The 23,064-nt window shown below is 56.5% G+C and overlaps 2 protein-coding genes across 4 annotated transcripts in view; one reads left to right on the plus strand and one right to left on the minus strand.

The window, feature by feature from the left end:
- Wfs1 (wolframin ER transmembrane glycoprotein) overlaps nucleotides 1-10,529 on the plus strand; it is a 28,089-nt gene extending 17,560 nt beyond the window's left edge. For both annotated transcript variants that reach the window (XM_046423644.1, XM_046423645.2), the window contains 4 exons: nucleotides 492-662; nucleotides 1,279-1,359; nucleotides 3,366-3,511; nucleotides 7,941-10,529. In XM_046423644.1, the coding sequence (XP_046279600.1) occupies nucleotides 492-662; nucleotides 1,279-1,359; nucleotides 3,366-3,511; nucleotides 7,941-9,752 (2,210 nt within the window). In that variant the 3' untranslated portion in view covers nucleotides 9,753-10,529. The remainder of the gene's footprint in view (nucleotides 1-491; nucleotides 663-1,278; nucleotides 1,360-3,365; nucleotides 3,512-7,940) is intronic.
- A 7,001-nt stretch (nucleotides 10,530-17,530) lies between these two features.
- Ppp2r2c (protein phosphatase 2 regulatory subunit Bgamma) overlaps nucleotides 17,531-23,064 on the minus strand; it is a 97,760-nt gene continuing 92,226 nt past the window's right edge. For both annotated transcript variants that reach the window (XM_046423646.2, XM_058572428.1), the window contains exon 9: nucleotides 17,531-21,412. In XM_046423646.2, the coding sequence (XP_046279602.1) occupies nucleotides 21,121-21,412 (292 nt within the window). In that variant the 3' untranslated portion in view covers nucleotides 17,531-21,120. The remainder of the gene's footprint in view (nucleotides 21,413-23,064) is intronic.

Here is a 23,064-nt window from a genome sequence, read left to right on the forward strand (position 1 = left end):
CCTCTGAAAGGGCTGCCACGTGGGAGATACTGCTCCCTTGGCTGCCCTCAAGGGTCTGAGCCTGTGAAGCACTGCAGACACAGGGATGGCCCTGCCATTGCGCCCAGCTAGTAGTGGTGCAGGGAGACTGAACTGGTTCAAGGCAGTTCTGTCTCCCTGGGACCCTGTGGCCCTGGGCAAGCCAGCACCTTGCCATATGCCTCAGCTCTAGACCAGCACCCACTCAGAGGGGTCTCAGAGGATAATGGGGGCAGGGAGCGAGCCAGGAAGACTGAAAGCCTTTATACACCTGCACGCAGAGACACTTGGCCCTCTGCCACCAGACCAGCTGGGCCCCAGCCAGGAGAGCCGATGCCGGGGGTGCTTGCCTCAGATGGCCACCGTCTGGTGCCTGACAGATGTTTCACACGTTGCCTTCCCTGACCTTTCAGAGCAGCACTGATGGGCCCAGATGGGCGGGAGGAGGACTTACTGTTGCCTCTGTCTGTCAGGCATCACTTCCGAAAATGAGCCAGAGGTGAAGCAGCTTTCCTCCGAGACTGACCTGGAGAGGGCTGTGCGCAAAGCTGCGCTGGTCATGTATTGGAAGCTCAACCCCAAGAAGAAGAAGCAGGTGGCTGTGTCGGAGCTACTGGAGAATGTGGGCCAGGTCAACGAGCATGGTAGGCAGGCCACCACAGCACTGGGCCTTCCTGGAGCCTGGGCCTTCCTGGGGCCTGGGCCTTCCTCTGGGGCTGGGACCTTCTCTCTTGGGGCCAGGGCATGCTTTATGGGGATTGGGGCCTACAGTAGGGAGGTACGGCATGCTCACAGAAGGACAGCATAAATCCTGGCTTGGGTGTTTGCTCATTAATCAAATTTGTGCTGAGCTCCTCCTTGTGTCTGGGCCAGGTATACAGAGGTGACAGACAACTTGCCCTCACTGCTGGGGAGCTCACTGCTCAGTGGGAAAACCAGACCAATACATGATGCTGGCCAAAAGTGGTTGAGATCAGGTGGTGCCAGCCAAAGAGGGTAGTGTGCCTAGGGTGCAGTGACCTTGTCCCCAGGTGGGAGAGATTGTGTCATTCACTGAGTGGGAACACTGTAGCAGGTGCTGAGTCCACCTCATGGGGAAGCTCAGAGGTGGCCGCCAGAAGTGTGGTGCTTGTAAGACTCACGGGCTGCCATGAAGGCCCCAAGCCCTGGGTCCCCACGGCTCACTAACGACCTCTGTTTGGTGGGCTTCAGGGCAGGAGACAGACAGCCCCTATTCTCAATTCACTTTGTCTCTGGCAGATGGAGGAGCGCAGCCAGGCCCTGTCCCCAAGTCCTTGCAGAAGCAGAGGCGAATGCTCGAGCGCTTGGTCAGCAGTGAGTGTGAGTAAAGCCTGTACCTGCCAGGGTGGCACCGGGACTTCCGCCTACCTCTCAGCTATGGCATCTGCTCCTTCGGGTGGATCCCAGGCCTGGGCCACAATCAAGATTCTGGGGGATGAGTGGATTCTTGGTCCTGTCTGTTTGGGTGCTAGTCCTCTGGACACTGGGATCTAGACTCTGCCCACCAGGCTGTCCAAGCTCCAGCAAAACACACCTGCAACATGACAGCCCCTGCCATGTGAGAAAGACAGGCAGGCAAAGGTGTGGGAGCCTACACCCATGGTGCCTGCATGAGCTGGAAAGGGTAAGGGGGGGTCAGTCATGAACAGCAAGAGGAGACGCTCCAGGCAGGGGGAAGAGCGTGGGCATAGGTCCAAAAGGGGATCTGCAGGTGTGTGCAGACTTGGCCCCAGCTGGGTACTGGGAGGGGCAGAGCTTGCACAGGGAGGGGAGAGAGGTCTGAGGACCTGCTGAGCTGCGGGTGCCTTTGGGCTCCCCAGGGTCAGAGAGCCTCACAACCTCTGCATGCAGCTCCCTGGCCTGAGCATCGCTCCATCTATGTGGAGTGGACTCTGCAGTCTAGAGACCCCGGGGCTGCTGTCCTGGAGAAGACAGATGGGGGTGTCACTGTAGAGGTTTGAGGGGGTCTCCGGAGGCAGAACAGCCCTTTACTCAGACTGCAGGCTCTTGATACATGGCAGAAAAAAATTTAAGAATGCATCAGATTTTACAAAGAGGAGGAGCTTGTTAGAAAGGTGAAGATACGTTCATTTTCAGAATGTGGCTCGCTCTCAGGTGAGAAGCACCTCTGGGGTCTCAGGCTGTTATTTTAAAGGCGACTCCATGAGGGGTGGGCATGGGCAGGTGTGTAGGCTGGTCGTCCTGGTGATCACAGGGTGGCGTGCGGGTCCAGCTCTTCTCGAGATCTTCAGTTTGAAGTAAACTTCTGATCTACGGATACTGTGTGGAAAGTACTCTGTAAGATACCGTCTATCTTTTTGCTTATTCTAGAAATATACATGGTAGTACATTGCACAGGGCAGTTTTTATAAGTGAGTGAATTAAGATTTGTAGGTTTCTCAGAAATCTGGGAGTGACAGGCCTGGGGGAAAGACTGACCTGGGAGGACAGGCCTGAGGAACTTGAGTGCAAGGCTTTCAGATGAAATCCCAGTCTCCTTTTCCTTCCTGTGTCTCCTTCCTGCCTGTCCTTTTCCATTTCTTGTACCTTCCTCAGGGGAACAAGAGGGCTGCTCAGCACTAACAGGCGGGCTGAGGCGGAGCCCACACCTGAGAGGAACTTGGTAGGAGAGGTGCTCACAGTTGTGACCCCCTTGTGTCAATTCCTCTGCACACCGTCCTGGGCAGCCTGGAGGAGAACTTCTAACATGGACTCACCCTGGGGGACTCCCAGCCCTTGTCTCGTGTCTGTTTTCCGCACTGGGAGCCTGGACTCAGGCATGCTGGGTTTCCTAGTATTTCCCAGGGCTTAGAAGAGTGCCCAGTGCATAGTGGACCCTGACAGACAAGTGCTGGACGGAGGTCACCGGTTGGCTCTCAGTAGATCATGTTGGATGGGGGCTCGGAGGTGGTGGCTGGCTCCTGGGGGACTTGTCACCAGTGTTGTAAGAGCCCTGGTGAGCACCCAAGGGAGAGAAAGGGAGTCAGAGGCACAGGAGATGTAGGCTGTTGAAAGCCGTGGAGCTGGGCCCAGAGGTCAGGTGGGCTCCAGGCAACAGGAGCTGGGTGGGCCGGTCACCTCACATGGAGAATGGCATATCACCAGGGCCAGGGGCAGCGGTGGAGGTTAGAGTGCAGCATGCCCACCAGTTCCTCCCCATATGGCTGGTCTTCATCCGTAATCACACCCAGGGAAGGGCTTCGAACCTCATCTTGACTCTTGTCCCAGCGGGGCCACAAGCCATTGTGCCCTTCCTCGGCTGCCCAGGTCAGAGTCACAGTGGGTTGACAGTGGGGAACCCCTGTGCTGTTTCCTCTGTGCTGCAGCCAAGAACTACATCGCCTTGGACGACTTTGTGGAGATCACCAAGAAGTACGCCAAGGGCATCATCCCCAGCAACCTCTTCCTCCAGGATGATGACGACGACGAGCTGGCTGGGAAGAGCCCCGAGGACCTGCCACTGCGCCAGAAGGTGAGCCAGCCAAGCACGCTGTCCCCCTCCAGGAAGCAGTGGGAGGGACATCCTGGAGGTATGCCGCTTGTCTCTTGGGTTGTCCTCAGGGTCTGCTAAAGACGTGTCCTCAGAAGGATGCCTCCTTAGGCAGCCGGCTCAGAAGCCAAGGAGGTGTGGGTGGTATGCGGGAGTGACCAGTGCTGCGGTCCCTCTGGGGCTTTTTATGCACAGTGCAGTGTGGACAGCCTGTGGAGGCGTTGGAGCTGGACTTTTTGTTTGACTCGCCACAGAGAGAAATGGATTATCCACTTGTAGCACAGGCCAGAGGCCAGTTCCTCGACACAGAGTGCTAGTGTCTGGCAGGTCAGGCCATGGGCCAGTTTGCTGGCCACCAGGGCTCAAGGATCCTGAGGGTGGGCCAGCGCCTGTGTGGGGGATATGGGCACACCTGAGGATGGTGAGCAATACGGACGACAGGAGTATGGTGGGGGCAGAGAAATCAGAAATGGGGCCCTGCACCCTGCCTTGAGGGCTCCTTGGGTTTGGTCCATGTGGATGGTTTGGACTACAGACACACCAAGGCCATGGCCTTCTCACGGAATTGCCCTGGTCAGCCCACAAGGTTGAATTAGATGTGTCCTTAGCTCACTCTGCAGAGAGAACGGCACTTCCAGGAGTTGGGCTGTCAGGGCCAGCACAGGGGCAGTTCCTCCAAGCAGGGGACATGTCATGAGCCCTGGGTGTGGGTTACCCAACATTCTTCATTTCTGGGTGTTCATAACGGACCGAGAACATGGATGGACCCATGGCTGTGTGAGAATGGGGTAACCGAGTTAGGATGGGGGCAGCAATAAGGTGGCTCTGCTGCAGGCCAGCAGGTGGTCAGGTAAACAGGCAGCATGCTGGAGCCGGGAGTGGAGGAAGTCGAGCAGGGGCAGGGGAAGGCAGAGAGGAAGAGGAGAGGCCACAGCCAGAGGGCAGTGGCATAACCAGGGACTGGGTGCTAAGCCCACATCTGGGTCTGAGTCCCTGACGAGCACCTAAGGCTGGTAGGTCCCTGGGGTGATGAATTAAAGGCCTTGCCCTTTCCACTGAGGACTGGTGGTGTGTGCAGGGCAGGAGAGACTGCGTTCTGAGACAGGGTGGTATAGCCACAACCCAGGGAGCCTGCCCCGAGCCCTGGGGGGTCACAGACAGGATGCCTTCACTTTCTTACGGGGGAACGGATCTAGAGTGCTTGGCATGGTTCTTGGCAAAGAGGAGGCATCCCTAAATGCCAGTGAAGGTCAGAGGTGACGGGTAAGTTGGAGAAGACCAGGGCCAGAGCATCTCAGCTGTACATGCAGGGTGGGTGCCGATGATCCTCCGCCCAGAGTGCCCGCCCTGGTTGGGGCAGCAGATGGGGCGTCACTCGCTCCACTCCATGAGTCCAGTGCTTTGAGCAGTCGGAAGCTCTGTTTGTTGTGACAGGAAGTAGTCAAGGTCTGTGTCTGCTTTCTGTCTTTGGGGCTGTCAGAGCCCTTTGACTCCCCAACAGTGTGTCTTGATAAAAAAAAAAAAGCCTTTGGAAAGAGGTAAGGAACCATGACAGGCATCTCGCAGCTCCAGCGCTATCCAGCTTGTAGTGGCCTTTCAGAGGACTGACGGGCGCTGTTCTGGGAGCGGTCATCCACACTCGGGAAAATGACAGATACCTCCTTGTGAGTTGATGTCCTTCCACAAACAACTTGGCTCCAGAGGCCAAGCAGCTCTTCTTGAGCTGGGGGTTCAAGTTGTCGCCCTCTTCAAAGTAAACAGTAATGTTTTAAAGTCCTAACATGTTGTACATTAAATTATTGGAAAGCCCAACAAGTGAGCATTTTCTCTAGGTGAGAACAGACCTGGCTGGAGGCACTTGCCTGCCCTGCATTACTAACGGCGGGCTCTGCCCGTGCCTGGCCTGGGCGTGATGCTCCGTCACGGTTCTCGTGCCAGCCGACGGGCTGCTCACTTGCTCCTGCACAGAGGGCACCTTGATGTTCCTTTCCTGGAACTGGATTCCTCACTGGTATTTTTTGAAATATTATTTCATGTGTTCTCCAGCCCAAGGTAGAGTTTATTTTAATTTATTTAGAAATTCTCTATAGAAAAGGACACTAAAATTTTAGTCCCACAGTTTGGTGGATTCCCAAGAGAAAGGGCTTGGGCAGAAATTGTGGGGACCAGAGGTTGGAATCTTAAAAAGGAGAGCATTCCCTGATCACAGAGGCTCCTGGGGCAGGTGCTAGACACCTCAGGGTCTCAGGTTCTAGAAGCTTCATTGTCTTTTACAGGTCTTTGCACCAGGCTGTCATGTGACCGCCTCAGCATGAAAAGTAGTGGGTGGTTCTGAGCATTAGACTTCAGGTACTTTAACGCCAGCCCCTTGGGCACTGTCAGGCCACGTCCTCCAGGCTGCCTGGGCTGGTCACACAACAGAGATGAGGGGCATAGCAGCCCAGGGCACCTTAGATTCTCCTACTGACAGCAAGGTCCGCCCACAGGATGAGCAGAGCCGCTGGCACCCCACTGACTGCTTGGCTCTGGGTTCTAGCCAGCTGCTGGCTAATGCCAGAGGGCTCCGCCCAGGCAAACCCTAGAGGAGGTGCACTTTCATAAATGCTGGTTTGCTTTCTGGCATGTGTCAGAAATACGTCCCAAGGCTGGTGCCCGTGCCTGATCTCCCCATGACCACTTCCCAGCAGGTGTGGGTGTCCCTTTGTTCGTAGGAAAAGGTTGTAGCCCAGGGAGCAGGGGAACCCTAGCTGTTAATCAGCTCATTCACTTGTTGCTTGTTATAAAACATACTGAGGAGCCAGGCACAGTGGCCACACCTGTAATCCCAGCAACTCGGGAGGTTGAGGCAGGAGGATCAAAAATTAAAGGCCAGCCTCACAACTTAGACCCTGTCTCAAAATAGAGAAGACCAGGAATCGACTCTAAAGCACCTCTAGGTTCAGTCCCCAGTACAAATAAAAACAAAACAAAACACACAAGGTGCTGTCCCAAGACACCAGAAGAACGAGGCTCTTCCTCCACAGGTGCACGTAGTTGTGTACACAATGGCCTCTTGAGCTCTGTCCCTCTCTGCCTTGGCAGTCAGCCTACTGTGGCTTCCAGGTGTTCTGGTCATTGTGAATCAACAGCCAAGGCTCATGGCAGATGAGGGCCACCTGCATGTGGTCACTTCCTTCCGTTCACCAGGAGTCCTCCTGAGCCCTCCAGGGAGGCCATGGGGGAGCCTGCCCCGGGGAGTGGGGGCTGTGCTGCTCCCTGGCCCATTGCTAATGGTGAGCAGCTGCTCTCTGCCCCTCACAGGACTAGGCCCTCCAGGGATCCACTCCCTGGTGTTGGCCCAGGCCCTGGACCCTGTCCTGTGCCGCACACCATGCTGTGTGAGGACAGGCACTGTCCACCACTTCCTGTGTCCTCTCCACCCTCCCCCTCTTCCCCATGCCCTGGCCAGACCTGGCGCTCCAGGGGGTCTGTGGTAGGCACGTGAGGCTGTTCTGGGTGGCAGAACCGCCCGCTGCGCCCCGAGGCTGCCCCTGCCTTGCTTCCCATGGCCCTTCCTCCAGAGTGTGCTTGGGTTTTCAGTTTCTTGTGATAAAGGCCACGAGTTGCTTCTGACCTTTACACTAGATACTGACTGGGGAGGGGAATTCAAGGCGAGGAGGGGGGCTCCACGGGCTGTGTGTCTGCTGTGAGCAGTATGGGGTGTGTGTGTGTGTGTGCGTGTGCGTGTGTGTGTGGTGGGCAGCTGGTTCTCAGGGCCGCACCTGGCCCCACTGCAGCTGCATCGGCTCTTCAGTCAAGAGAGAGCTGCGCCCTCACTGCCCGCATTCGCCCTGTGCTCTCCACGCTGCCCAGCCGCCCTCCAGGGCTGCCATGCTCCCACTCTGTGGAGCCCAGCAGAGTCTTTCCAGTAATGGCTGCTGTCCCCCTTGACTGACAGGGAAGCGGAGGCTCAGGGAGGGACGCCCTTGCCGTGGAGGCAGAGGGAGATGCAAACCTATTCCCAGACAGGCAGCCTAGGGCTGTTGGCCCTTTACACAGGAGGCTGTGTTGGGGCAAAGTGGGGAGCTGGCTGGCCTCCTCCAGGTGCGTGAGGTCTCCCAAGGGAGACAGTCACACTTGAGTTTTGTCACTCTGGTAGAAGGTGGGGAGCCAGGCCCGGGGTGGGTAGAGAAAGACTCTACGGCCCTGAAGAGGAGGACCAGGACTTGTGGGGGGTGAGAGAAGGTCCCGGGGGGTGCAGGGTGTGGGGAGCACTTTTTTACCTGGAGGCAGGTGCCCGGGTGGGAGGACCTGCTGGGACAAGGTGCCAGGGGTAGGGAAATAGCGGAGCAGGCTACCCACTGTGCAGAGTGAGGCGAGGGAGGGCCGTGGGTCCTTGTTCAGGTGACGCCAACGCAGCCTCTCCTCACAGGTGATGAAGTACCCCTTACACGCCATCATGGAGGTCAAAGAGTACCTGATCGACGTGGCCTCCAAGGCAGGCATGCACTGGCTGTCCACCATTGTGCCCACCCACCACATCAATGCCCTCATCTTCTTCTTCATCATCAGCAACCTGACCATCGACTTCTTTGCCTTCTTCATCCCCCTGGTCATCTTCTACCTGTCCTTTGTGTCCATGGTCATCTGCACCCTCAAGGTGTTCCAGGACAGCAAGGCCTGGGACAATTTCCGCACCCTCACTGACCTGCTGCTACGCTTCGAGCCCAACCTGGACGTGGAGCAGGCCGAGGTCAACTTCGGCTGGAACCACCTGGAGCCCTATGCCCACTTCCTGCTCTCTGTTGTTTTTGTCATCTTCTCCTTCCCACTGGCCAGCAAGGACTGTATCCCCTGCTCGGAGCTGGCCGTCATTGCTGCCTTCTTCACCGTGACCAGCTACATGAGCTTGAGCAGCTCGGCCAAGCCCTACACCAGGAGGGCCCTGGTCACTGAGGCGGCTGCTGGGCTGCTCTCCCTTCTGCCCACCATGCCCGTGGACGGGCGCTACCTTAAGGTACTTGGGCAGACCTTCTTGACTGTGCCTGTCGGCCACTTTGTTGTCCTGAACGTCAGCCTACCCTGCCTGCTCTACGTCTACCTCTTCTACCTCTTCTTCCGCATGGCCCAGCTGAGGAACTTCAAGGGCACCTACTGCTACTTGGTGCCCTACTTGGTCTGCTTCATGTGGTGTGAGCTCTCTGTGGCCATCCTGCTGGAGTCCACTGGCCTGGGCCTGGTCCGCGCCTCCATTGGTTACTTCCTCTTCCTCTTTGCTCTCCCCATCCTGGTGGCCGGCCTGGCCCTCATGGGCGTGGTGCAGTTTGCCCGGTGGTTTGTGTCCCTGGAGCTCACCAAGATCTTGGTCACCATGGCAGTCTGCAGCGTGCCCCTGCTGTTCCGCTGGTGGACCAAGGCCAGCTTCTCTGTGGTGGAGATGGTCAAGTCCCTGACGCGGAGCTCCATGGTCAAGCTCATCCTGGTGTGGCTCTCGGCCATCGTGCTCTTCTGCTGGTTCTACGTGTACCGCTCGGAGGGCATGAAGGTCTACAACTCCACGCTGACCTGGCAGCAGTACGGCTTCCTGTGCGGGCCCCGGGCCTGGAAGGAGACCAACATGGCACGCACCCAGATCCTGTGCAGCCACCTGGAGGGCCACAGGGTCACGTGGACAGGCCGCTTCAAGTACGTCCGGGTGACGGAGATCGACAACAGCGCCGAGTCGGCCATCAACATGTTCCCGTACTTCATTGGCGACTGGATGCGCTGCCTCTACGGCGAGGCCTACCCGTCCTGCAGCCCCGGCAACACCTCCACGGCCGAGGAGGAGCTCTGCCGCCTCAAGCACCTGGCCAAGCACCCCTGCCACATCAAGAAGTTCGACCGGTACAAGTTCGAGATCACGGTGGGCATGCCGTTCAGCAGCAGCACCAACAGCACCCGCGGCCACGAGGAGGACGACATCACCAAGGACATCGTGCTGCGGGCCAGCAGCGAGTTCAAGAGCGTGCTGCTCAACCTGCGCCAGGGCAGCCTCATCGAGTTCAGCACCATCCTCGAGGGCCGCCTGGGCAGCAAGTGGCCCGTCTTCGAGCTCAAGGCCATCAGCTGCCTCAACTGCATGGCCCAGCTCTCGCCCGCCAGGCGGCATGTGAAGATCGAGCACGACTGGCGCAGCACCGTGCACGGCGCCCTGAAGTTCGCCTTCGATTTCTTCTTCTTCCCGTTCCTGTCGGCCGCATGAGCAGCCGCCGCCGCCGCAGAGGCACCAGTGCATGTTGCTGTGAGGCCTCCCGAGCACTGCCCAGCCAGATGGCACAGCCCCGTGCCGCGTGTGCGTGTGCTCCCGTGTGCCGAGTGTGCAGACCCAGGGCTTCGAGGACCTTTGGCTCGTGTGTAGACTGCCCAGGGGTGACGGTGGCTGCTCCCTAGCTCTGCCCATCTTGGAGGCCGAGCACTGCTGGAATCGCATGCAGTTTTTGCCCACGTCCTGGCCTTTCCCAGTGAAGCTGGGGTGCCAGGCTAGACCAGAAAGGCCCCGTGTCTCACGAAGCACTTTACAGGTGGTATTCTCCCCCTCCCCCACGTCCGTGTACCCTGTTGGCTCTGGCTTACTTTTGTGTTGGGTTTGTTTTTTAAAGAACCATTGCGTGTTTGTGTACTCCATGATAGCATTTCTTATTTATTTGGTTATTGCTAAGCCCTGATGGCTGTTCGCCTCTCTGGGGCTGCACCGCTGCCTGCATCCCAGCATGTGATCAAGGCATGGCTGAGAGCTGGGCGAGGCAGCCATAGGCAGGGCGTGCCACACTGGGCTCTGGGCACCACACCCTGCCTCGTGGCTTTACTGTCCAGCAGGTCGTGGATATGTTTGTGCCAGATTGCCTGAATCTACCAGGACTTGGAAAGCAAGGAGCACCCTGGGCATCCCCACTGCTCAGGAAGGTTGGCCATGTTCAGTACTGTAGAGCAGCTCAGAGTCCTCCCGCAGCCGAAATAAAGAGCTTTGGTGAAGTCTGTACTCCTCTCTCCTTTGCCTGTGACTCTGCTGTATGTGAGCATCAGCCAGCATCCACACTCGTGTGGAATGAAATGCACACTTGGGGTTTGGAAGGCAGAACTGACCTTCACGTGGCTGATCCCCTGCCCAGGAGTAGACCTTGCAGCCACCCCAAGTATGCGGGGCCTTAGGGTCTCTGCCATAACCCTCCGGTGGGGGACAGCAGGGATGCCCAGTGCCCACAAGCATGGAATGCCAGCTGCTGTCGGATCTTTAGGTGAAAAGTGGTCACGGTTGCTTTGAAACTCAAATTGCTAATGAAACAGCATCCATATAAATTCATGATGATAGCACACCCCACCAGGGTAGTGTATCTGTTGGTAAAAGGTCCCGGGCTCAGTCAGGTACCATGGTAATTCATAGGATTATAATCAGAATTTAAGTCATTCCTAGGTGCTGGACCAGTGGGGGACCCCACTTGGGATGAACCTGGGTCCCTTGGGTCCTGGTTTCCCTCCTAAGGATGAGGACATGTCTAGCACCCCCTCCTGCTCCTTGTAGGTAGGCTTCTCCCGCTGTGGTTGGGGAACATGGAGTTGATTCACACACCCTCCGTGGGCTGCCTTCGGGGTTTGGGACGTGGCTGCTGCATTGTCATCCAGCACTGCCCGTGACACTGGTCTGGGTGTAGCTCTGTCCCTCCTGCCCATAGGCTCTACTTAGGACCCCACGCGTTTAGGGCATGCTCGAGAGCCTCCATGGCTTGGGTGTGTTTGCTCCTAATTCTTCCCTGGAAAGTAGGGTGAGGTTCAAGGGCAGCCCACTCCCTCTCCCCATCCCGCCAATCGTGATACCAAGAGATGCATTCACAATGCGATGCTGCCCCCCAGATGTACCACTGACTGTCCAGCGGGGGAAGTCACTGGACACTCCCAGGGCCAACACAGATGGTCTCCCTTCGTCTTCACAGCCCCACTGATGGAAGTACTGTGACAGCCGCAGCAGGCCACTGAGGTTCAGAGAGGAGGTCCCGGCACACATTAGCAGCGGAACCAGGATAGGACCGAGATGCACCTGCCCTGGCCCCTGGCCCACCTTGCTGCTCCTGGGACCCCACTGTTAGCTCCTAGCCAATCAGCAGAGCTGCCAGCTTGGAGGAGGGTTGTGTGACTTGTGGTGAGTGTCCGCCTTGGGCACCGATCCCATGTTCTCCCTCTCATTTACCATGAAGTCCTCAGTGACCAGAAGCCCTTCAGAGGCACTGTCCCCAGGCCTCTGTGCCTCGACCTGTGAAACAGGAAGTCTGGATCAGTGGTTTTCACAGCTTCTTAGCAATGATCCCCCGACCTTTTTATTTGTTTTTTGGTTCTGGGGTTGAACCCAGGGGCACCTAACCCCTGAGCCACATCCCTGGCCCTTTTTTATTTAGAGAGAAAATCTTGCCAAATTGCTGAGGCTGGCCTCAAACTCGTAATCCTTCTTCCTCAGTCTCCGAACCCCTGGGATTACAGGTTCCCTGGCTCAGTGACCCCCTTTTAAATGACCTGAATGTCATGCAGTGCTCCTGCAGAGTGGGAGGGGCACCCAGCAGTTCAGGAGCAGCAGGCACAGCCCGGAGTAGCAGTGTGGCTGCGGGTGCTGATCCCACTCCTAGGCCCTCCCAACTGCATGATCCTGGGCAAGCCCAGGCTGCCTGGGCCCACTTCCTCCTCTGCCTCCCTGGCTCTTTTGAGGGGAATGAGATTCCTGATGAGTCAGTTGGAATGTCATTAGTAAATGCTCCATAAATATTTGGTAATTTTTTTTAAAGGTTAAACATTCATGGAACTTAAAAACTAAGAACCTTTAGACCAGCTCTCATCAGGAGAATTGTGAAGTCCTTGCTAGCTTTGGAAGAACTTAAAACTTAGTGAAAATAACTGTTTAGATTGGAACTGATCAGAGGGGCTGAATTCAAACAAAGGGTGTAGCGTCTCCTAATGTTCTGTCTGCATAAGTAACTGCACAGCCAGAAGTGTATTCTGTAGTGTGACTTCCTATCTAGAATGTTCCTCTACCTTACCAATTGCTCTGAAGGCCATTACTGTGCTGGATCAGTATGTACTGCTATGTGACACTGAGGTGGCACTGTGACTCCCCAGTTGAGCCAAACCCCGTCCCTGCCTCAAAATTCATAGCCCGCAGGGAGTAGGGGGCAGATGGCCCAAGTGCTCAACAGGAAGTGCTATGGGGATCCAGAGAGTGGCCTTCCAGCCTGAGGTTGAAGGGGGCAGGAAAAGCAAGGAGAGGAAGCACAGAGGCCAATAGGGAGGGTGTCCACTATGCAAGGCCCCAACATGGCGTGACCCGAGGCTGGACAGGAGAACTCCATGTGGCTGGGAGGTGACAAGGGATCTGGCCTTTGTCCCGAAGGAGCCCCACCTGGCTTTCTGGGTCCTTGTAGTTCAGGGCTGAGCTCTGGGGGGCTGTGCCTGGAAGACCTGTGAGGCTCCATTTGCAGGGGAGGAGAGCACCCCCATAACCTTCCCAGCAGGCCTGGCAGGCCATGGCCGTCGGTTCTGGAGGCAATCCCTGGAGGAAGCTCGATGGAGCAGTGAGCGCTGGTGCCGGGCTTTGGGAAGCAGCTCTGCCTTCCATCCCCAGCGCGACGCTGGGATGGAGGAAACAGCTTGGCAAACAGGGTCCCAGGAAATGGTGGGGCAGTTCAGCGCTTCTCGTTTCCGCAGTCCCTTTCCAGGCTGCTGTTGGGGCTGCCTCAGGCCCCGTGCTCCAGCCCCACCTCCTGCAGGCTGCAGTGACTGCCCCCAACTGGCCTCCAGATCCCAGCAGGGCACAGACTGTCCACGTTCCCCCACGGATGGCTGGGACCCAGCTGCCGCTGAGCAAGACTCCACTCAGTCAGTCACAATGTGAGGGAGGTGAGAACAGCGAGGCACAGCTGGCACAGCGAGACACCCCAAAATCCATAGCTGGCATCAAAGCCAGGACCAGAAATCCAGGTGTCCAGAGCTTCATCGCCGCTCACAAAGTAGGTGCTCAGAAAACGCACTGAATGAACAAATGGCTGGTGAGCCACATTTGAAGACAAGTGCTGACCTTCCTGAAGGAAAACTGACTCTCAAAGGGCACACCCATTTGCACCTTTCAGAGGCTCTGCAAGTAACACATGAATAATTCACTTCTCCAAACATCCACATCTATTTTGCATTTCAGGATTTTTTGGGGGGCGATATAGAGCTAATAATGGAATTCTTACATTTTTCATTTTTACTTTTTTCCTCCTAATATCGCTGCCTTTTGTGGACTTTTAATCCCTCTCTGAAACTCACCCTGTCATCTGACTGTGTGGGCCTCCTGCCTAATTCTAACAGCATCCAGGTAAAGATAATGGGGCTTTGTTGTTTTTTTTTTTTTTTTTTTTAAAAAAGGACCTCAGTTTGAAGAATCGCTCCCCACATAAGAAATTATTTCAGGCTCTAAAAGCTTCTGTGTTGCTAGGAAACCACCCTGGGAGGCTGGCAGCCCTTTGTTACAGAGGTTCATCCAGTGGTCGGTGGCAGCCTAACTTTGAAAAGCAGTTTGCCTTCCGCTCCCTCACCTCCCTGTCCAGAAGTGACAGTCACCTGACCAAACTCTCTAGACGGCTGAGCCCCCAGAGGAGCCAGGGGCCTGGATACTCGGATTTTGAAAGTGCCCCTGGGGCTGAGACACAGGGCCCTGTCCCTGGAGGGCCAGCAGTGAGGTGGCCAGGTCCATCGCTCCTGACTTCTTCAGGAGCTTGCAGAGACCCAAAAGCTCAGCCCCACCAGGGGAGAGTGTTAGGGCCACCAGAGGGGACAGCCAGCTGGCTCCCCACAACACTGGAGACTGCTTTTGCTGCATCGGCCCCAGGCTCACTTAGCTCCCAAGGTTGATATTACCCCCGTGTTGTCCCCGGGAAGCTGGGCATACAGGGTTTGCAGAGAAGTTCAGCTGCTTGCCTGAGACTCCTGTGGTGTCCCCACACCTCCCCCAGCACAGCAGTCCTTGTGACCAGCAGAAAGTGGAGAGGGGATGAGTTGTCACTTCTGAGGTTGGTTTATAAGAAGACTGTGGCCCTATCTCAGATCAGTGGCTCCAGGTGAATCCACTGCATTGAGTGGCTCTGTGGAGGAGCCCACGTGTCCAGGGCTTGAGGCCTTGGCCAACAGCTATCCCAGAGAGCTGGGACAAAGTTGCCACTCCCAGCTGGCTCTTCTTCAGAGACGGCGGCGTGGCCAATGACTAGGTGGCAAACTCCCAGGAGACCCTGAGCCAGGACCCATAGTATTCAGAGTGAATTAGTTTGTGCAAGAATCGGTTGTTTTAAAACAAGATTGGCCCACATGCTGGGCCCCTTCTGCCTGTGTCTGTTTCCCTTGCTGTTCCTCTGTTATGTTGTGACATGGCTAAAGGGTGCCCTTACCAGAGGTCAAACTGATGCAGCCACAGATCTCAGACTTTCAGCCTCCAAAACTGTGAGCCAAATGAACTTCCATACTCTATAAAGTACCCAGCCTCAGGCCTTCCATTATAGCAGCAGCAGATAGACTAATACACCATCTAATCTCTGCTCTCCCAGCCTCTGGTCACTGACTTTGGAAGGTTTGTCAGACTCCTGAGCCTCCTTGCCTCCCTTCACCACGTACCACTGCGGCTGTCCTTATCATATCCATGGGCCTCCCACATGCTTCCTAGCTTCCTAGGCCTCAGTTGGCTTCTCTGTGAAACCAGGATCACAGAGAGCTGCTTTGCAGGGTTGTTGTGAGCTGGTGGGAAATGAGCCATCACGCTCTCGTCCACACGATCACTCTTCACGATTTTTCCATTTATTCTTTTGATCATTTATACATTGACTCATGGATTCATGCAACCATTCATTCTCTCTCTAATTCTTCAGGCCCCCATGTCGGGCATGTCTGGAACATGTCCCTTTGCATAGGGAGGAAGATAGCAGGGTCCCCTGTACCAGCACAGTGGTCACAGCCCTTCCAGAGAAGGGCGTTTACCCAGTGGGAGGAGTTTTTAAACCCACATGGACCCAAGCCCTGGGCCATCTCCTCTCACACGGATGCTGGTCTTGGCCTTGCGAGCTGTTGTGGCCAATGGCACAATGGCAAATGTTGATGGCAGTCAGGTTGCCACATCTGACCTCAAGCCAACTGCCACATGTGCAGGTGAGGCTGTTCTAGAACGTGAAGCTTCAGCTGTGCCCCCAGCTCACCCACAGAGTGAGTCTGACAGGTTCTGGGTGAGAATGTTCACGACTTCTCCTACTGCTCTGGGGCAGCCCAGGACAGTCCGACTCTTCAGGCATCCTTCACACTGTCCCTCCTCGTTGTCCCTGTCCCTAGTGTCGAGAGTTCATAGCAATGGCCTTGACATACGTATTACCTCATCCAGTGTGCTGGACACCGTGATTTCTTTAAGGTGGGAATTTTGATTTTTCAGGTCTAGAAAACTTTTCTCTAATCATTTCCCTTCCCCTCTTTTCTCCTCGCCTCCCTGAGCCCCTCCTCTTGGTATGTTGAGACCTCAAAGAGATTATTTTTCTCTGAGACTCTCTTTGACTTTTAAAATTCTACTTCCTGAGAAATTGTCTCAACTCTCCCTTCCAACCTCTGTGGAAATCTTTGTTTCTGCAATGACACTTCTAATTTCATGGCTTATGTTCCTTGACGTTTCCTGTCTGTGTGGCCTACATATCTTCTCGGTGCAGTTAGTGTGTGTGAGTGTGCACACGTGTGTTCCTGGGGTTGAACCCCAGGGCCCTGGACCACTGAACTACATTCCCGGCACACCATGGTCTTAAAATTAAATTTTAAAAGATTTTTCATTGTGAGACAGAGTGTCCTGAAGTTGCCCAGGCTGGCCTTGAACGTGCAACCCTCCTGCCTCAGCCTCTGGTCATTGGGATCACAGATGTGCACCACTGAGCCTGGCTATTACAGCATATTTTCAAGAACATCTTTGTTACTACATGCACCTGAAGGTTCCTTGGCTTGGGGGTGTTTTCCCTCCTCTCTTGCATAGCAGCTGCCCTGCCTGGCTGCCTCCTTGGCTGACTGCACCAAGCCCTCACAGCAGCTGCTGAGGCCACAAGTGGTGGAGGTGTCCCCACAGGTGCACTTCCTAGCCAGTCTTCAGATGGTGTCCTGATGGCTGACCATGGCTGGCTTTCTGTCTCCAAGCCATTCCCCGCTGCTTGCTTTAGAAGCCTCAAGGCTGTCCCCCCTCTGTTCTCTGCCCTGTGGCTCCTGCGTTTTATGTCTTACTGCCATTTTGCTGGCCCTCGGGAGTGGCTGGTGGTAAAAGGGTGTGTTAAACCTGGGCCTCCCACAGGGGCCACTCCTCCAAATGGGCTCTGCTGGGCAGCTGGTCCTCAAGGGCCCGCAGCACCAGGCCTTGGCCAGGCACTGGACATGGTGGAGAGAGAAGCCTGGTCCCTTGAGGCCCCCCACAGGGAACAGGGGGCTGTGATGGGGGGTGGGAGGCAGGGCTGAGGGGCCAGGAGGAGACGGGGCTCAGGCTCAGCTCAGGAGGTTCATGGGGGGTAAAGGGCACGGTTAGCTCTGGGGGCAAGGGCTGGGACGCTGGCGGGAACATCCGTTTCAGCACTTTCCCTTTCAGGTGTCCCTGCACGCTGATGACCTCTGCACGGCCTTGGCCTCGCTGAGATCTGCAGCTGTGAACGGGGGTGGCGGGTGCAGGGGGTGGTAAGGCACCTAGGTGTATGGATCCCTAGGGTGTTGTGACAAATGACCACAAGCTCAGTGGCTTAACAGAGCACACATTTATTGTTGTACAGTTGGGAGGTCAGAGGTGCCATGTGGGCCTCCCTGGGCTAATGCCAAGTGGGCTGGTCTCCTGCAGGCTCAGAGTCCACGCCCCGTCTCTTCCCGCTTCCAGAGGCTGCCGAGGTCCCTGCCCCCCATCTTCAGAGCCATGGGTGGTGCTGTCACGTCACACTGCCCCGCCCCCTTCTCCTTTGTTACCTCCCCTCCCCACCCACCAGCGTGAGTCTCCAGTGTCAAGGGTGAGAAGACGGCTCACCTGGGTAACCCAGCATGATCTCCATCTCCACCTCGGTGCTTCCGCAGGGTGCCAGAGCGGACGCTCCCTCACTGTTGGCTAAGGGTGGCTTTGGTGGGGCTGAGGACACGACATGTCATCATGCCCAGCTTCCACCGTGTGCCCATGGTTTCGCCATCCTGGTTTAACCCCGATCCCACCACTTACAGTTCTATGAGCTTAGGCATAAACTAAACTATTTAATCCCCCTAGGCCTCAGTCTCTCCATATGTGAAATGGGCATAACCATAGTACTGTCACCACGCTCTGCACAGGGGTCTGCACAAGGGATAATGCTCTCATGTATGGGCTGAGTCACACCCAGCCCCGTGGAACCAGGGCCAGTGAGGGAACTAACGTCTCCTTAGTCGTCCAGCTGCTGAGAAGGTGTTGTGCCCTCTGTTTACATGTATGGATCAGAGAGGTCAGCCACTGCCACCCAGCCAGGAAGTGACCTTCTCCCTCGTGCTGTCCTGGGGGCTAAGTAGTCAATGGGGAGCTTATCCAAGGTAGATGCTGCCAGCAAACCCACAGGGGGCTCCTGTCCTTGTCCTGCTAGGTCTGGGGATATGACTCCTTCTAGAAAGTGCAGATGAGGCCTAGGCTGGGGTGACAGATGCACAGCACGTCCCCACATGTGCTCCTGTCTACCAGCAATCAAAACAGATGAGGCTGGGCCTCTGGCTTCCTGAGTGAAGGCCCCTGTGGCCTCTCTCCAACCAGCTGGCCATGCTGGGGGACCCAGAAGCCCATGCGTATACTGCTGCTAGGGAGCACTGCAGGAGGAGCTGGCCAGCAGCCCAAGTGGGATGTGCCCTTTTGTGACTAGCTGTGATCTGCAGCAAGTCCTCGGCCTTTCTGAACCTCAGTTTCTTCGTCGGTATGACAGTCCTGTGGAGAGCACAGGAGAGTTTGGAAATACATGGGCTATGCACACCTGCTTCGAAACAGAACAAGACACTATCATTCATTGAGTGCGACGTGCCACACTGTCCAAGTCCTCCTGCTGGCCATCCGCATGCCAGACCCACAAGGCAGGCACTCCGCCAGCTCCAGCTCCTCAGCGCTGGCTCCAGGATCAGAGCTCGGGGGCAGCAGGAGGCCCTGGGGCGGCAGGAGGCCCTGGGGCGGCAAAGCCTTGCTGGGCACCAGGCCCCGGAGAGGCCCGGGAGTAACCCCACCACTGCCGCCTAAGCACACACGGCATTCTGGGCCTCGTGTTAGATGTAACATTTGTTATTTTATTGGAAAAAGCTGGTATTAACATATTTATAATTTTATTCAACAGTTGGATAATTTGTGAGACATGGAAGAAAAAAAGAATGCACCTATGCATCACAGAGTCCAAAATGACCAGGCCCACGCCACCAGCACCACCCACGCCACTACCCACGCCACGCCAGGGCCTCCTCCCCAGAGAGCAGTCAGATGAGGAGAAGATCAAAACGCCCGACAAGGCCACAGTGACCGTGTGACGCCCAGACATTCAAGGAGACCAGGGAGTTTAAACAGGAGGGTGCCCCTTCCTGCGCCCGCCCCCCCCCCCGCCGCCTCTTGCACACGCTCTGTGAGCCACAGTCTGCTTCAGGCAGGGGCATCTTCCCGGGACACAAAGACAGACTTTTCTTCCAAGACGATCTTTTTCTGTCTTTCTCTTCTTTTTGGTTTGGTTCCCAAAGTTTAAAACCGAAGAAGTGAGGACGGAGGAACTGCACTTAAGAACCCCCTTTGAAGATGAAGATCAGGTCAATGTTGACCCTGTGGCTGGACAGTGACTGCTAGCTTCAAAGGCAGGCTTCAAGGAAGGAGGCCAAGGTCCCCCAGCTGAGTGCTGGGCTTCGGCGTCCACAGATCACTATACACTCACCACATTCTCGAACCCCTTCACAGGGCAGGAAGGTCACCTGATCCTTCGATTGTTAAACTGAATTAGGATAAATATGTACATATAATACTGTCCAGGCTGCCTGGATTTTGTAGTGACATATAAACAAACGTTCTTCATTCACATTGTTAAAAAAAAAAAAAGTAAAAGAAAGACCAGTGGACCCATTTCTGTGTGTGAATAACATGGCTGGAAGTGAGAGGACATGCGTTTTGTGCTTTCACACACACACAAGTTTTCCGTAATGCACTGAGACCCCAGCGGAGTCTGTTTCCTGGGTTGTAGTCCAAGTCGTAAGGGATGCAGCTGGGTTCGGCCGGCTCCCGCTGCTCCCTGCTTTCTCAACGGAGATGCCCAGCCACGTGGTCCTGCCGAATTCCACGGGAGGACACTGCAGGTCAGGGCTCTGGTCTTGGCAGAGCAGGGTTGACATCCTCTGAGTGTCCTCTGGGACTGTGTGTGATCCTCAAAGAAAATATCCTAATGGTCACGACATGCATGGTCCTGTCTTTGGGAGGAGGAGCAGGTACGTCCCAGGTGGAGCCCAGAGTCCGTGGAGGAACAGCTCACAACCTCGCCACCCAGAGAGAGCAGCCACCAGCTTCTCCATCTTCCCTGTCACACAGATGCCTACTCTCCTCTTCATAAGATGGAGAGGTGTCCCCTTCCAGAACCTTCCATCAGAATGGTGGCCCATAAAGAGCCTGTGAGAAGACCCAGAGGGATCCCTGACCCTACCACTTAGTGGGTGCCTGCCTTGGGCAACTGGCCTGTCTGCTCAGAGCCTCGGTGTCCCCATGTACAAAAGAGGACAGTACCGCTCACCTTTATCCCTACCCACAGCCCCTTGCAGCAGGGCACTCGGGAGCAGTTCTGCTTATGGAGGAAATGAACAGACACCCACCTCGAGGTCGAGAGAGGAATAATACAGTCCACAGGCTGCAGCCAGCGTCTGTTCAGGCAAAACGTCCATGAGTGTGGAGGGAAGAGGTGGAGGTGCCGCAGCTCAGGCCAGGTGCACCTCCGGCTTGTGCCACTCCCAGAAGCAACAGCCGCTCTGCTGGGCAGAGGCAGATGATGAGGAGAGGGTGCCAGGCCCACGCTTCATCTCAGGAAACGGACCAGCTGGCCTGGGCTCACGACCATTCAGAGACCAGAGCACAGAGCCTGCATCTGCAAAGTCTCAGCAGGAATTCGCCACCTGAGACCCAGGTGGGACCGTCTGAGACGGGCAAGCTGCTCCATTCACAGTCCAAAGAGCCCGACGTCCCCAGAGCCAGATCAGGGACCAGCTCCTGCTCCTCCTGGAAGGACCTGCGGGCATGAAAAATTAACCCAGACACATGAAAAGTTCTAAAAATGTGGAAAGACCGTAGGCCGAGGCAGGAAGGTTCCTGAATGAAGGGACCCTGAACTGAGACTCGGCAGTCACGCCCATTTTTACCACCTGTGGCCCTGAGTCCTTTCTTCTCTTAAATGGTCATCATCACGACGCTAGTCTAGGGAAACTGGGGGGAACAGGCCCAAGTCACCCGTGTCCCCCATGGCCACCTCTGGAGTTGACCTCCCTCCTGCACTGCTGCTGAAGGTCGGGGACAATCTGCAAGAGTCGGGCTGGGACAGCCAGGGCATTGTGTGCTAGTGCATGTCGGAGTTGACCTTGTCCTGGAAGATGTAGAGGTTGTTGGTGGCCGCGATGGCGATGATGTTCTCGGCTGGGTGCCAGGCCGTGTGCAGGATCTTCTTGGTGAAGTCCAGGCTGTCCACGCTGATGTCGTCCCGCCGCCGCTTGCCACCCATGCACACGCGCCGCGGCTTGAGCACGGCCCTGGGCTTGCTGCTCTCCCTCGAGGCCTCCAGGGTCACGTCCCTCTTGGTGTTGCGGTCAAACATGCGGAAGAAGTTATTGTAAGCCCCCGTCATGATGACACTGCGGGACAAGAGGGGTCAGTGGTGGGGGAGAGCGAGCACCCCACCGTGGCCAGCGTCCCTGGAAAGAGCCACCCTGCCTCCCGCCACCTTTCCCTAGGTCTCCTCTGCGCCTCTCAGCTGCTATCACTACGCAGACTTTGGGGCAGGGGCCGAGACCCCAACATAGCAGAAACCCCCTCTGGGCATTCCCCTGGGTGCAGGCCAGGCAGCCCTAAAACTTGCAACTGCAGAGGGAAGGACACTGAGGCGGCCGGGCCAGGCACTCAGCTGGGCAAGGCCTCTGGACCTCCCACCCGCCTCCTCAGGCCCAGGCGCCCTGCTCCCAGGAGCCATAGCTGTAGAGAGGCTGCAAGAGGCTCAGTGCCCCTGTGTCTCCAGCTCCCTGATGAGGGTCTGCACTCTCCACGCCCCCTGTCCTCTCCCCTCTCCTAACTAGGACTTCTGCCTGCGGAGGGAACTGCTAAGAGTACACACAGAGTAAGACCCTGGAGGGGAGAGTGCGCAGGCCTGGGCCCAGGGGAGGCCAGAGCAGCTGTGTGTGGGGAGGTACCTGGAGAGGAGGAGGGGCCTCCAAGAGCCATGAGGGGTGCAGAGGTTTGGCCTGCACCCCCGGGAGGTGCTGGCCCCACGGGGCTCTCTCCTCTTGGAGGCCGAGCTGTGCTTCTGAGGCAAGCTCCTCCCAAGCACCGTGCGGGGACAGGACGGGCGTCCCGTGGGGCTCAGGAACCTGGCCCATGGCCCTGGATGATGGTATACCCAGGCTGCAGGGGACACGTCTCTCTTATCAAGGCTTCCTTCTCATGGGAGGACTGTGCCACAGTGGAGGCCTTGCCTGTCACCTCCCTTCCACCCAGCTGGCTCTGAGGGACAAGGTGGGCAGTGAGCCACAGGAGGCTCCTCTGTGGGTGTCCCTGGGGCACCCAGGCCCACCTGGTGAGGGTTCACTCAGGGTCTCAATGAGAGCACATGCCAGTGGTGACCAGAGGAGTCTGAGGAACAAGCACTTATGGATAGTTTTGGAAGGTTCCAAGGGTACCACAGGGGAAGTGCAGTGCTCTGGGACTGGTAGGTTTAGGGTTTCGCGTCACCTGTGACCTGCAGGCCTGTGGCAAGAGGAGGGGGAGTCACCAGGGAGAGAAGTGGGGGAGGAAGATAGGGAGGAAGAAAAGGAGAGAGGGGCAGAGAGAGAAAGGGAGAGGGAGGGACAGGCAGATTAAGGGTCATTTCATGCCTTACTGGGACCTCAGAAAGTGGCTGTGTCTGTGTCACTCTGGAAGAGGGGTGGGGGCTGTGAAGGTGATGGAAGGGGGACTGTTGGGGGTTGTCATCCCAGCAGGGAGGAGGAAGGGCAGAGGGGAGGCAGGGGGGCAGACGTGGGCAGGACAAAGAAGAGAGGTCCCCAGGATGCGGCCAGCCCTGGGGAGCCCTGCTGCACTTCTCCAGGGAGACGAGGCTTGTCCGAGCCTTGCAACCAGAGATGCTCCAAGAGGACAGGCTGCAGAGGGCTTCAGGGACAGGAATGTGTTGGAGCTGTCACAGAGGGCAGCAGGATTCTCCCACGGGTGACCAGGGAGAACACAGGCCTGCCAACTGTGTGCACAGGCGCAGATGAGCCACCCGGCCAGGGCTCACAAGATAGCCATGGACGGC

Source organism: Marmota monax, unplaced genomic scaffold (genome assembly GCF_021218885.2).
Source record: "Marmota monax isolate L192 unplaced genomic scaffold, Marmota_monax_Labrador192_F-V1.1 WCK01_AAM20220418_F8-fsc00009, whole genome shotgun sequence".
Taxonomy (NCBI): Eukaryota; Metazoa; Chordata; class Mammalia; order Rodentia; family Sciuridae; genus Marmota; species Marmota monax.